The sequence below is a fragment of the Nerophis ophidion genome, linkage group LG09 (assembly GCF_033978795.1).
Source record: "Nerophis ophidion isolate RoL-2023_Sa linkage group LG09, RoL_Noph_v1.0, whole genome shotgun sequence".
In the NCBI taxonomy this organism is placed as follows: domain Eukaryota; kingdom Metazoa; phylum Chordata; class Actinopteri; order Syngnathiformes; family Syngnathidae; genus Nerophis; species Nerophis ophidion.
The window spans coordinates 4,704,752-4,719,533 of record NC_084619.1 but is presented as its reverse complement, the minus strand read 5'-3'; the positions used below and the strand labels follow the sequence as shown (position 1 = coordinate 4,719,533).

At 37.3% G+C, this 14,782-nt stretch overlaps 1 protein-coding gene across 9 annotated transcripts in view; it reads right to left on the bottom strand.

Annotated features, from left to right (window-relative positions):
* Nucleotides 1-14,782, bottom strand: part of mat1a (methionine adenosyltransferase 1A) — a 63,047-nt gene that overhangs the window by 16,142 nt on the left and 32,123 nt on the right. For all 9 annotated transcript variants that reach the window (XR_009808062.1, XM_061910089.1, XM_061910090.1 and 6 more), the window contains 6 exons: nucleotides 10,953-11,434; nucleotides 6,446-6,523; nucleotides 6,102-6,224; nucleotides 1,704-1,816; nucleotides 1,471-1,614; nucleotides 1,162-1,287 (listed from right to left, as the gene is read on the bottom strand). Coding sequence is in view for 8 of the 9 variants with exons in the window: in XM_061910089.1 (XP_061766073.1) it covers nucleotides 1,162-1,287; nucleotides 1,471-1,614; nucleotides 1,704-1,816; nucleotides 6,102-6,224; nucleotides 6,446-6,523; nucleotides 10,953-11,019 (651 nt within the window). In the remaining variant the exon portion in view is untranslated. The remainder of the gene's footprint in view (nucleotides 1-1,161; nucleotides 1,288-1,470; nucleotides 1,615-1,703; nucleotides 1,817-6,101; nucleotides 6,225-6,445; nucleotides 6,524-10,952; nucleotides 11,435-14,782) is intronic.

Below are 14,782 nucleotides of genomic sequence, written 5' to 3'. Positions count from 1 at the left end.
GCATATAAGACGACATGAATATAAGACAACCCCCTCGAAATAAAATTCTGCTTAGGGCCCCAATTTAGCCAGAGACTAGCAGTTTTATGAATCAGTGCAGTTCACTGGCATATGTGTGTGTGAGAGAGTGAGTGGAAGAAAATATGTATCTGTTTAGTATCAATATTAGTAAAGTAACTTGATAGTTTTAAGTCCTATGTGTTAAGGCGGAGCCGACGGGCCGACGGCGGGGCAGGCCACGCTGTAGCCCTGCTCAAGATGGCGGCAAGGAGGCGGAGAATGTGGCGGAATAGAGAGGCGGGGCGTGCCGAGAGTAACGCCGCTGCAATCCAAATCAGGTGCGTGGTTCACACACCGGCTCACAATCTACGTATCTCATTGCAGAGTATAAAAGGGGAGAAGGAGGAAAGATGAGAAGGAGGTGGAGTGTCCGCAGCAGAGGCAGCGCAGGAGCAATCAAAGAGCGACAGAGAAGAGCACATGACAGACGACGACGCGGCCGGCTGAAAGACCGACCGAGGAGCTGAAAAAGCGATCAGAGCTGCCGAAAAAACTTTATTGAAAAATAAAGAGTCAAACCTGTGCTCAAGAGAGATGTCCTTCCTTGGTGGTCCAAGCAACCCTCACGACGACAGCAAGCGACTGTCACATTTGGCACCCAACGTGGGGCAAATGTGACAGTCGCTCCCGGTACGCCCCGCCTCTCCGTTCCGCCACATTCTCCGCCTCCTTGCCGCCATCTTGAGCAGGGCTACAGCATGCCCAGCCCCGCCGGCGGCTCCGCCTCTCCACATCCTATTTTTATTGTCACACTTAAATATTTCTAAAAAAGGAACTATTTAAAGCAAAAATCTATCAGTATTATTATGATTTTGATGCAGATCTGGATAAAGGTGCACGTCAAAGATACCACAGTGTTTTCAAAGTGTAAAAAAGTGTGTAATATTAATTGTTTATTTTGAGTTTATCCATATTAGGTCCTTCTAATCTGTGGTTTGTAGCGGTGTAGAGCCATAAATAAGAAACTGCCTTATGGAAAAAAATTTGGATTTATTAATTGTAGTTTAAAAATAATATATATTTTAAGGGTATGGTGATCTGTGACTGTTCTGAGCTCCTGTTTCTATGCTAATGCTATCCATCCATCCATCAATCTCCCACCTTTTCCCTGAGAACCTTCTTCTGTTCTTCCAGAGAGATAAAGTCGTCGTGTTGCACGGAGACAACGATGGTATGGACCCTCTTGGGGATCACAGCGCCATCTTTCTGGTCGTAGTGCACTGTCACCTGATTGGAGGAAGAACAGACAGGAGGTCATGTGACAGGAAGCAGGTTCGGTCCAAAACATGTTATTACCCTTGCTTGCTGTTCAGCTTTGTTACGGGTTTAAAGCGTCCGCTATCGAAGCTTTACGAGCATGTGGAAGTTGATTTTTGTTCAGATTGTTTAGAATCGGCAACACAAACTCACCTGAGTTTTGGAGTCCGGGCGCAGCCAAGGGATGGTGCCGTTGCGTCTGAGCTCCGCCATCTTGGAGTTGAGCTTGTGGGCTAAGACGATGGTGAGAGGCATGCACTCCTCGGTCTCGTCTGTGGCGTAGCCGAACATCAGACCCTGAAGATGCAAGGTTTGAAATCACTGCCAGTTTTGTAACACAATTTGCTTGTAGGCGTTCATATTTTAAAGAGCTAAATAATGCCTACCTGGTCTCCGGCGCCGATGTCCTCCTCTTTGCGGTCCACATGGACCCCCTGAGCAATGTCTGGACTCTGCTGCTCCAAAGCCACCAGAACGTTACACGTCTTGTAGTCAAAACCTGCAATAGAAGATGTTATGTGCTCGGCCCTCAGATCCTGATGATTCTTCTTACTTTTTTACTGGCATGACAAAAAACATTACTCTGACCACTTTTATTGTGGTGAGTCGCGACCCCAAAGGGAATAAGCGGTAGGAAATGGATGGATGGATGGAGTTGGGGTCCGTACAAAATCATTACAATTTGGTGCAAATCTGGTGCTTTTTTTTTGAGTAAGTAATGCATGAATCTTAATAACAAATATAGGAAGTATCATCTATCTATACATATATATATATATATATATATATATATATATATATATATATATATATATATATATATATATATATATATAATATCTATATGTATATATGTATATATACACTGTACATGTGTGTATATATATGTATGTATATATATATATATACACATGTATGTGTATATATATATACACACGTATGTATATATATATACACATGTATGTACATATATATATATACGTATATATATCTACATGCATAGCTCGGTTGGTAGAGCGGCCGTGCCAGCAACTTGAGGGTTGCAGGTTCGATTCCCGCTTCCGCCATCCTAGTCACTGCCGTTGTGTCCTTGGGCAAGACACTTTACCCACCTGCTCCCAGTGCCACCCACACTGGTTTAAATGTAACTCAGATATTGGGTTCACTATGTAAAGCGCTTTGAGTCACTAGAGAAAAGCGCTATATAAATATAATTCACTTCACTTCACTAGATATATGTGTGTATATATATACTGTGTATATATATATATATATATATATATACTGTGTTCATATATATACGTGTATACATATATATATATATATATATATATATATACATACAGTGGGGCAAAAAAGTATTTAGTCAGCCAGCGATTGTGCAAGTTCTCCCACTTAAAATGATGACAGAGGTCTGTAATTTTCATCATAGGTACACTTCAACTGTGAGAGAAAAAATGTGAAAAAAAAAAATCCAGGAATTCACATTGTAGGAATTTCAAATAATTTATTTGTAAATTATGGTGGAAAATAAGTATTTGGTCAACCATTCAAAGCTCTCACTGATGGAAGGAGGTTTTGGCTCAAAATCTCACGATACATGGCCCCATTCATTCTTTCCTTAACACGGATCAATCGTCCTGTCCCCTTAGCAGAAAAACAGCCCCAAAGCATGATGTTTCCACCCCCATGCTTCACAGTAGGTATGGTGTTCTTGGGATGCAACTCAGTATTCTTCTTCCTCCAAACACGAAGAGTTCAGTTCTATTTTGGTTTCATCTGACCACATGACATTCTCCCAATCCTCTGCTGTATCATCCATGTATCCATTTTGGTATCAACTCAACTCGTCGTGTTTGGAGGAAGAAGAATACTGAGTCGCATCTCAAGAACACCTAACCTACTGTGAAGCATGGGGGTGGAAAACATCATGTTTTGGGGCATATAAATATATTAGAATAGGATTGACTTTATTAATCCCAAAATGGGGAAATGCATTTTATACATATTTTTTGGTCCTAAATTAAGTATTTTCAAACAAACATGTGTAAATAAACTGAAAATATAAAAACTGCAGTAGTATTGGCCACTAGAGGGAACCAAACCAATCAGAGTGCGCTGTTCAGTATCGTGGCTGATGATTGGCTCAACCTCAGAAAGCATTACTATATTAGATTAAAATTCTTTAAGGTGACTAAATTGTGTTATTTCGTGTCCAGAGGGCTCTAACAATGTTGAAAAATATATTCAGAACGTAATAAATATTTTTTATGCTGTAGTTATGAAAACATTTGATTTGTAAATAATGATTCCTACTTGGCGAAAATGTATTTATCGCTGTAATAGTTGTTTAATGTATTGACCATATTAAAATCATGCATTAAAAAAATAAATCTCTCAACTTGTTCCACGTCAATGGGATTAATAAATTAAATCATTTTTTTTATGACATAAAAATATGTGGGACAAACATTTTAAAGGGGAACATTATCAGCAGACCTATGTAAGCGTCAATATATACCTTGATGGTGCAGAAAAAAGACCATATATTTTTTTAACCGATTTCCGAACTCTAAATGGGTGAATTTTGGCAAATTAAACGCCTTTCTGTTTATTGCTCTGGTGGTGATGACGTCAGAACGTGACGTCGCCGAGGTAATACACCCGCCATTTTCATTTTCTACACATTACACACACGGGTCTCAGCTCTGTTATTTTCCGTTTTTTCGACTATTTTTTTGGAACCTTGGAGACATCATGCCTCGTGGGTGTGTTGTCGGAGGGTGTAACAACACTAACAGGGAGGGATTCAAGTTGCACCGAAGATGCCAAAGTGTCTGCCGCCAGACCTCCATTGAATGTGCCAGAGTGTTTCCACATTTGGCCGGCGATGCTAAGGCAGACATGGCACAGAGATGTATGGATAACCTGCAGATGCATTTGCAACCATAAAGTCAACGAAATCACAAAGGTGAGTTTTGTTGTTGACTTATGTGCTAATCAGACATATTTGGTCGCGGCGTGACTGCCAGCTAATCGATGCTAACATGCTATATACCGGCGGTGCTAAAGCAGACATGGCACAGAGATGTATGGATAACCTGCAGATGCATTTGCAACTATATTAAGTTTCCTTCCACCCACATTTAATGCCAAAAAAAACACTTACCAATCGTCGGATTTAAGTTGGTCCATTATCACAAAATGCGAAAGTGGTGATCGTTTGCTATTCGGCCATGCTATGGCTATGAATAGCTCAATAGCTTCAGTTTCCTCTTCAATACTTTCATACTCCAACCATCCGTTTCAATACATGCGTAATCTGTTGAAGCTGCTGAAATCCAAGTCTGAATCCGAGCTAATGTCGCTATATCTTGCTGTGGTATTCCCATTGTTTGTTTACATTGGCAACACTGTATGACGTCACAGGGAAATAGATAGTGGTTTCGAAGATAGCGAAAATAAGGCACTTTAAAGCTTTATTTGGGGGTGTGGCCTGCGAGCCTGCAGCAAAACGGGGTGGGCCAGAACCGGCTTCGAAATCAGCGACAGGTGTGTAGATGGCCCAGCTGGGCGGAGTTATCTAATCACCTGTCACTCTGTTAAAAGGCAGCAGCCGGGAGCAAGAGGACACTTGCTGGAAAGCAGTGAAGTGAATTACATTTATATAGCTCTTTTCTCTAGTGACTCAAAGCACTTTACATAGTGAAACCCAATATCTAAGTTACATTTAAAGCAGTGTGGGTGGCACCGGGAGCAGGTGGGTAAAGTGTCTTGCCCAAGGACATGACGGCAGTGACTAGGATGGCGGAAGCGGGGATCGAACCTGGAACCCTCAAGTTGCTGGCACGGCTGCTCTATCAACCGAGCTATACCACAAACGGCGGCACAATCACGACTAAAAACTCTATTAGAACCCTGATCTGGGTCTATATTCTCAAAGGAACATTTAAAGTTTTGGTGGTGTTAACTGCTGCGATGAGGTGGCGACCTGTCCAGGGTGTACTCCGCCTTCCGCCCGATTGTAGCTGCGACCCCAAAGCGAATAAGTGGTAGAAAATGGATGGATGGATGGATGGATAGATATATATCTATATATCTATATATATATATATATCTATATATATATATATAGATATATATATATATATAGATATATATATAGATATATAGATAGCTAGAGTTCACTGAAAGTAAAGTATTTGTTATATATATGTATATATATATGAAGTACTTGACTTGGTGTATTCTAGCTTTAAATATACTCCTGCCCTTTTGACCACGCCCCCAACCACGCCCCTGCTCCAACCACGCCCCACCCCACCCCCCGACCACTATGGACTGGACTCTCACATTATTATGCTAGATCCACTCAACTTCCATTGCATCTGTCGCCCTAGGGGGCTAGGGGGGGTCCCTACATTTGTGGTCCTCTCCAAGGTTTCTCATTGTCCCATTGTGTCGAGTTATTCCTTGCCCCGATGTGGGATATGAGTCGAGGATGTCGTTGTGGCTTGTGCAGCCCTTTGAGACACTCGTGATTTAGGGCTATATAAGTAAACATTGATTGATTGATTGATTGATTGATTGATATTCCGGGACCGGTAAAATATTGAAAAAAATTTTGAAAAATACAACAAGCCACTGGGAACTGATTTTTTTTATTGTTTTTAACCCTTTTGAAATTGTGATAATGTTCCCCTTTAGATGCTGATTTGTACAGCCTTGATGTAGTGTAGTGGTTCACAAAGTGGACTTTGGTGTCATGTTTGTTTTTGAATCACCTTTGTCGGAGTTGTCGTAGCCGATGTGTTTGATGGCGTCCCTCACCACCTTCTGGTAGTCAACGTTGGCCCGGGACGTGATCTCTCCGCAGAGCAGCACCATGCCCGTCTTACACACCGTCTCTGTGGATGACAAATTAACATCAACCCTTTTTTTTTTTTAGCTTCCTCAAACTTTGACCTTTTGCAGCAGCTAAACATTATCAGCAAGTTCACAAAGTTGATGCTATTGAAGAGGCTCAATAAGATGAATTAGGTAGAATGACCTCCATTGGAGCTGGAGTGTTTGCGACACCCTGTTGACCTTTGACATTTGGGCAGGAATGTGCTCCTAATTTACCCACCACAGGCCACTTTGGCATCGGGGTCCTGCTTGAGGTGAGCGTCCAGGACGGCATCGCTGATCTGGTCGCAAATCTTGTCTGGGAAGACACGGGGACAAGGAAGTGACAAGTCAGGCTTGAGTTAATCAATCCAGGAGTTCACTTTGACACGTGCGGCTCTGGGAGGAAAAAAGGGGAGGGGGTGTGCCAACTTTCACACACAGGAAGTGTTTTGTGCACAGTGCAGGGACAAAGGCTGACTGAGCGCCCCCCATTCATCTGTCTTTGTGTGCACCCCACCTCACCACCACCAGCACCACGATGAAGCAATGCAACACATGGCTTACATCAGCAGTGGGATATGCTTGCATTCGCGCGGCACTTACCTATATTTCTAATGTACTCATCTTTTAATAACACAAATATGGATTGTAATTTTCGTAATTTTTTTTTTTTTTTTTTACTCACCACAATAAAATGTACAGAGTTTAAATAATTACAAATGAATAACATTATGGTATAAAAAATGTCAATGATACAAATATATTGGGCAAAATATTTGTTTGAATATTTTATACATTTCTGGACTTCATTTGCTAGAAACTAACTTAATAAAAATATTGTAATGATTTAGTGCAGGGGTCACCAACGCGGGTAGCCCGTAAGGACCAGATGAGTCGCCCGCTGGCCTGTTCTAAAAATAGCTCCAATAGCAGCACTTACCAGTGAGCTGCTTCTATTTTTTACATTTTATTTATTTACTGGCAAGCTGGTCTCGCTTTGCTCGACATTTTTATTTCTAAAAGAGACAAAATTCAAATAGAATTTGAAAATCCCCAAAAATATTTTAAAGACTTGGTTTTCACTTGTTTAAATAAATTAATTCTTTTTTTTTTACTTTGCTTCTTATAACTTTCAGAAAGACAATTTTAGAGAAAAAATACAACCTTAAAAATGATTTTTGGATTTTTTTAACACGTATACCTTTTTACCTTTTAAATTCCTTCCTCTTCTTTACTGACAATTAAAATCAATGTTCAAGTAAATTTATTTTTTTTATTGTAAAGGATAATAAATACATTTTAATTGAATTCTTCATTTTAGCTTCTGTTTTTTCGACGAAGAATATTTGTGAAATATTTCTTCAAACTTATTATGATTAAAATTTAAAAAAAATATTCGGGCAAATCTAGAAAATCTTTAGAATCAAATTTAAATCTTATTTCAAAGACTTTTTAATTTCTTTTGAAATTTTTGTTCTGGAAAATCTAAAAGAAATAATGATTTGTATTTGTTAGAATTATAGCTTGGTCCAATTTGTTATATATTCTAACAAAGTGCAGATTGAATTTTAACCTATTTAAAAAATGTAATCAAAATTCTAAAATTAATCTTACTCAGGAAAAATTACTAATGATGTTCCATAAATTATTTTTTTAAATTTTTTCTAAAAGATTCAAATTAGCCTTTCTGTTGAATTTTGAATTTTAAGGAGTCGAAATTGAAGATAAACCATGTTTCAAAATTAAATTTTTATTTTGTTTTTCCTGTTTTCCCCCCTTTTAAACCGTTCAATTAAGTGTTTTTTCATCGTTTATTCTCTACAAAAAACCTTCCATAAAAGGAAAAAAAATGTACGACGGAATGACAGACAGAAATACCCATATATATATATATATATGTATATATATATATATATTTATTTATTTAATTTTTTATTAAAGGTAAATTGAGCAAATTGGCTATTTCTGGCAATTTTTTAAAGTGTGTATCAAACTGGTAGCCCTTCGCATTAATCAGTACCCAGAAAGTAGCTTTTGGTTTCAAAAAGGTTGGTGACACCTGATTTAGATAAATATATTGAAATTATTTAAAAACTTCATAAAATAAAGATTATAGACAGTTTAAATTATATATATATATATATATATATGTATATATATATATATGTACACACATATGTATAAATACACATATATATGTATACATATATATATACACACAGATATACATACACATGTATATATACATACATATATACATATCTATACACATATGCATATATTTATATACATACATATATACATATTTAGACATATACATACATACATATATAGACATACATACATATACACACGTACATATACATATGTATATATACATACATACACATTTACAAATGTATACATATATACACACAACTATATAAATATACTTATGTACATACATATATATACATATGTATATATAAATATAAATTTGTATATATATTTACATATGTATATGTTTAAATATATGTATATATATTTATGTGTATACAAACATACACACAATACATAAATACACACACATACAAACACATATACTGTACATACATATAATATATACATATATGTAAATATATATACACATACATATATGTGTATATATAAATATACATATATATACATATGTATGTATAAATATACATTATATATATATTTACATATGTATATACAAGTATATGTGTATATATGTATAAATATATGTATATACATTTATATGTGTATACACATATACACACTTGAACATAAATACATACACATATATTTACACATACCGAAAGGGAATAAGCGGTAGAAAATGGATGGAAATATTTACACACATATATATATACACATACAAACACATATACATACATATCACGTATAGATATATATATATACAAACACATATGTATATATATACATATATATACATACACATATACATATATTTATTTATTTTAATATTTTCAGAACATTTTGATTATAATTTAGCATTTTGTGGTCTGTGTTTTGTTCAACACAATGAAATGTACATAGTTTATATAATATTAAATAAATAATAATATAAAATAAAATTATATATTTCTGAGCAAAATATTTTTGTATGATTTTTGGCTACATTTGCTGAAACCTACCTAATACAAATATTTAGATGAGTTGGAATAATGTGTTTGAATTATTATTTTTAAATATCTTCATAAAAATAAACAATAATTTATTATTTTGTATAAATATATACATACATTAAAATATTAAAATAATTTGGATAAATATATATATTTTGTATCTTAATGAAATATAGATTATGATTTAGTGTGTTTAGTCTGTTTTTTTCTTACATAAAATTTACATACTTTATATAAATATAAGTTAATAAAACTATAATATAAAATGTATACAAAAAAATCTTATTCTGTATATTTTTGGCCAATATTTGCTAAAAGCTAATCTATAGTATACAAATATTTAAATGATTTGAATAAAAAAATACAATTAGTAGTTCTAAAAAATATTAATTTAAAAATGTTAAAACTTTTTGCAGAATGTTCTCAACATGAACCTAAAAAAATATTAAAAATTATTTGAGAGAATACAAGCCAAGATATAATATGAAAATTTAATTAATTATATTTAAATGTATTTTGCATTGCTAAAAATATTTTTTTCTGTATTTGCTCATATTTAGCCCAAGTAAAACATATGTAAACAGTTTAAATAAACATTTTGAAAAGGAGAATATCATATGAAAATGTGTTTTTAATAATCAAACATAATTGTATGAAGTATGAAGTATGATTTAATTGTGATTTATTTTTTCATTTATTATTTGACGGAATTCAGATTACAACAGAATACGAAAATCTATTCGAACTACATATTTCAAAATAAAAACTTTTTATTTAAATATTTTTATTTTCATTGCAGTATTTGCTCAAAATATTGTGTTCTAAACTAATCCAAAAATGTTTTAAAAATGAAAATATCATATGAAAATGTAATTTAGTAAGCAAATAGGATTGTTTGAAGTACGGGGAAAACTCATGCATTTTATTTTTTTTTATTGTATTTTATTAGATTATTTTTTCAAACTAAGTACCTTAAAATCAGCCACCATATGTGGGAAGAGAGCAGACCTACAAAGTGTTTGTTATCAAGTCTGTGTGCTGCACTTTTCTACCAAGGCTTTACGATGCTATTTAACCATTCCAAAATAACAACACCAAATCCATTCTTAATAAAGTGTGCAAACAGATACTAGTCAGTAGTACTGGAAAAATGATATGTAATTATGAATGGTATGATTATATTAAGTCAATGGGGAAAAAATATCTTCCATTAAAAGTGATCAAAATTCAGTGTGTTACATAATTCCCATGTGCCATTTTTGCTCGTGAAGCTGCTGCGTGTGTTTACTGATTATCGATGTAGCAAAGAGGACTTTGACACATTGACAGGGGAGGAGGAGGAGGAAAAAGGTGCATGGCTCCCCTTGAACTGTGCAATAACAGGAAGACCGCACTAAATGGTGCGAAAAAACACAACTTTTCAGCTACTCACTTTTCCGCCAACATGCAACCTTACACCACGCGTGCACGCGGCTCCACCTCCCGCCAGCAATGCTCTCTATGAGTGACTATGAATGGGATGCCAATCGTGCTTAAACAGGCGTCTTTAAACCACAACCAAGCACACCGTTTCAAAATGTCAAATGGGATCTTTACCTGGATGTCCCTCTCCCACAGACTCCGACGTGAACATGAACGAGCCGTCCTCCAGCAGATCACCCATTTTTCTTTTTCTTTCGGGGGGCAGCTTTTCACAGAGGAGGAAAAGGAGGAGTTGTGGAAGGGGTCCCTCAGTTCCCACAGGCGGAGAACTGTTGTTCTATGCACCGATATTCCTGCTAATGCTTGTCCTTTTTGGGGAGGGCCGGCAGCCGACACAATGTCTGTGCTACTAAACTCCACGTCGGAGCCCACATGGTCCTATATATATATATATATGACCGACACACACACACACGTCATGTGAATCCATGGGATGGTCCCTTTTGGGAGGGGGTGGATGGTGGGAGGGTACTAGTGCTTGATGTTAACCCATTGGTGTGTCGTCTGATGTGTGTTTGGACCCACCAAAGCACCCTTTAGGGGTGCCTCTTGTCACAGTGTGCACGGCCTGCTGGGACAGTCCTGTCTGTGGGACTCTGCAAAGTTAGGACAAGAGAGGGTGTGACTTAGACTGGGGAGACTTTTTTTTAGTCCCCACTCTGCAAATTTGTCGCTAAACAAAAATATTAAGTCATTAGCATCCCATTAGTAATGTTTTTTTTTTTTACTGGTGTTATGAGACATTTTATTTGGTGTTTTATAGTATATTTAGTATTTATATTTATTTTATAATTGTGTTTTTTTTTTTAATATTTGTTACTTACCATTTTTTTCTAAATATTTAAAGGCCTACTGAAATGACTTTCTTATTTAAACGGGGATAGCAGGTGCATTCTATGTGTCATACTTGATCATTTCGCGATATTGCCATATTTTTGCTAAAAGGATTTAGTAGAGAACATCCACGATAAAGTTCGCAACTTTTGGTCGCTAATAAAAAAAGCCTTGCCTGTACCGGAAGTAGCAGACGAACAAGAACAAGAAAGTTTGATCATATTACGCCTGTACTGGCTTACCTGCACTGGCTTCCTGTGCACTTAAGATGTGACTTTAAGGTTTTACTACTTACGTATAAAATACTACACGGTCTAGCTCCAGCCTATCTTGCCGATTGTATTGTACCATATGTCCCGGCAAGAAATCTGCGTTCAAAAGACTCCGGCTTATTAGTGATTCCTAGAGCCCAAAAAAAGTCTGCGGGCTATAGAGCGTTTTCCGTTCGGGCTCCAGTACTCTGGAATACCCTCCCGGTAACAGTTCGAGATGCCACCTCAGTAGAAGCATTTAAGTCTCACCTTAAAACTCATCTGTATACTCTAGCCTTTAAATAGACCTCCTTTTTAGACCAGTTGATCTGCCGCTTCTTTTATTTCTCCTATGTCCCCCCCTCCCTTGTGGAGGGGGTCTGGTCCGATAACCATGGATGAAGTACTGGCTGTCCAGAGTCGAGACCCAGGATGGACCGCTCGTCGGGACCCAGGATGGACCGCTCGCCTGTATCGGTTGGGGACATCTCTACGCTGCTGATCCGCTTGAGATGGTTTCCTGTGGACGGGACTCTCGCTGCTGTCTTGGAGCCACTATGGATTGAACTTTCACAGTATCATGTTAGACCCGCTCGACATCCATTGCTTTCGGTCCCCTAGAGGGGGGGGGGGTTGCCCACATCTGAGGTCCTCTCCAAGGTTTCTCATAGTTAGCATTGTCACTGGCGTCCCACTGGATGTGAATTCTCCCTGCCCACTGGGTGTGAGTTTTCCTTGCCCTTTTGTGGGTTCTTCCGAGGATGTTGTAGTCGTAATGATTTGTGCAGTCCTTTGAGACATTTGTGATTTGGGGCTATATAAATAAACATTGATTGATGTGCGCGTAACGTCACCGGTGTGAGGGCTCTGTCACGCCAAATTTCTTCTCCCTACAAAAACCTCCCCCCCCCCCATTTACTTCCGGGGTCATGATTAATACGGACGTTTTGTTAAGGCTATATTATAAAAATATAACGCCATATTATAAAAATACAAACGTTTTGTTAACGCTATATTATAAAAAAAATTGAAAAACAATTTACAAACACAAGCTATGGGATGACATAAGAGGAAACGTGACTCCGGAAGTAAATGCGTCATCCCATAGCTTGTGTTTGTAAATTGTTTTTAAGTATTTTTTATAATATAGCGTTAGCAAAACGTCTGTATTTTTATAATACAGGGTTATATTTTTATAATATAGCCTTAACAAAACGTCTGTATTAATCATGACACCGGAAGTAAATGGGATGGGGGGGGTAGGTTTTTGTAGGGAGAAGAAATTTGGCGTGACAGAGCCCTCACACTGGTGACGTCACACGCACATCGTCTGCTACTTCCGGTACAGGCAAGGCTTTTTTATTAGTGAACAAAAGTTGCAAACTTTATCGTCGGTGGGGTGGTGGGGGCATATGTAGTCATCAAAAGAGCCACATCTGGCTCTAGAGCCATAGGTTCCCTACCCCTGATCTACAGACAAAATAAATTGTGTGATTAATCTGCGTATATACATGATTAATGCGGTCATTTTTTGGGATTAATCACATGAGTTAACTGATTATTTTTGACAGCCCTAAAATATAACTATCAGCGGTGTCAAATACATTTTCACATAGAGGGCCACTTAAAATAGGGCGAACCGGATTATAAGGGGCACTGCCGACTAGTCAGGTCTTTTTTTCATACAAAAGGCGCACCGGGTTATAGGGCGCATGATCGATCAATCAAAGTTTATTTATATAGACCTACAAGTGTCTCAAAGGGCTGCACAAGCCACGACGACACCCTCGGCTCAGATCCCACATCAGGGCAAGAAAAGCCTCAACCCAATGGGATACAATGAAAAACTTTGGAGGAGATCACAGATGTGGGTCTACATGTATATCTTATGTGTGTCTGCCATCATATTGCAGTCTACACATATCTCTTATGTGGGATTGTCATCTACTGGTCACACTTTTTTCACCATGGATCAAATAAGATCATTTTGAGGTAGATAACTTGCTACATTGTAGCTGAGATAGGCGCCAGCGCCCCCCGCGACCCCTAAAGGAAATAAGCGGTAGAAAATGGATGGATGGATAACTTGCTACATTGCGGATTGACCAATTTGTTGAATTTGTGGGATTTTTTTTTCTAAGCATATTCTTTAACATTTTTGTCCTAAATTAGGGATTTTCAAGCGTAAAAATGGCTAAATTAACTAATATATCAATGCTACGGTAGCATTAGCCACTAGAGGAGACCAAACCAATCAGAGTGCACTGTTCAGTATCGTGGCCACTGATTGGCTGAGCCTCAGTCAGTATTACTATAATAGATTAAAGGCCTACTGAAAGCCACTACTAGCGACCACGCAGTCTGATAGTTTATATATCAATGATGAAATATTAACATTGCAACACATGCCAATACGGCCGCTCTAGTTTACTAAATTAGAATTTTAAATTTCCCGAGGAGTTTCTTGTTGAAAACGTCGCGAACTGATGACGCGTCTTTCAATCAATCAATCAATCAATCAATGTTTACTTATATAGCCCTAAATCACTAGTGTCTCAAAGGGCTGCACAAACCACTACGACATCCTCGGTAGGCCCACATAAGGCTCTTTGTGACGTTATTTGTTATTTGTGACGTTATTGGTTGGTTGTAGCGGACATATTAGTCCAGCACCACACACGGCTAAAAGTTGTCTCTTTTCATCGCATAATTACACAGTATTTTGGAAATCTGCGTTGCTGAATCTTTTGCAATTTGTTCAATTAATAATGGAGACGTCAAAGAAGAATGCTGTTGGTGGGAAGCGGTGGATTGCAGCTGCCTTTAGCACCGAGACACAGCCGGTGTTTCTTTGTTTGT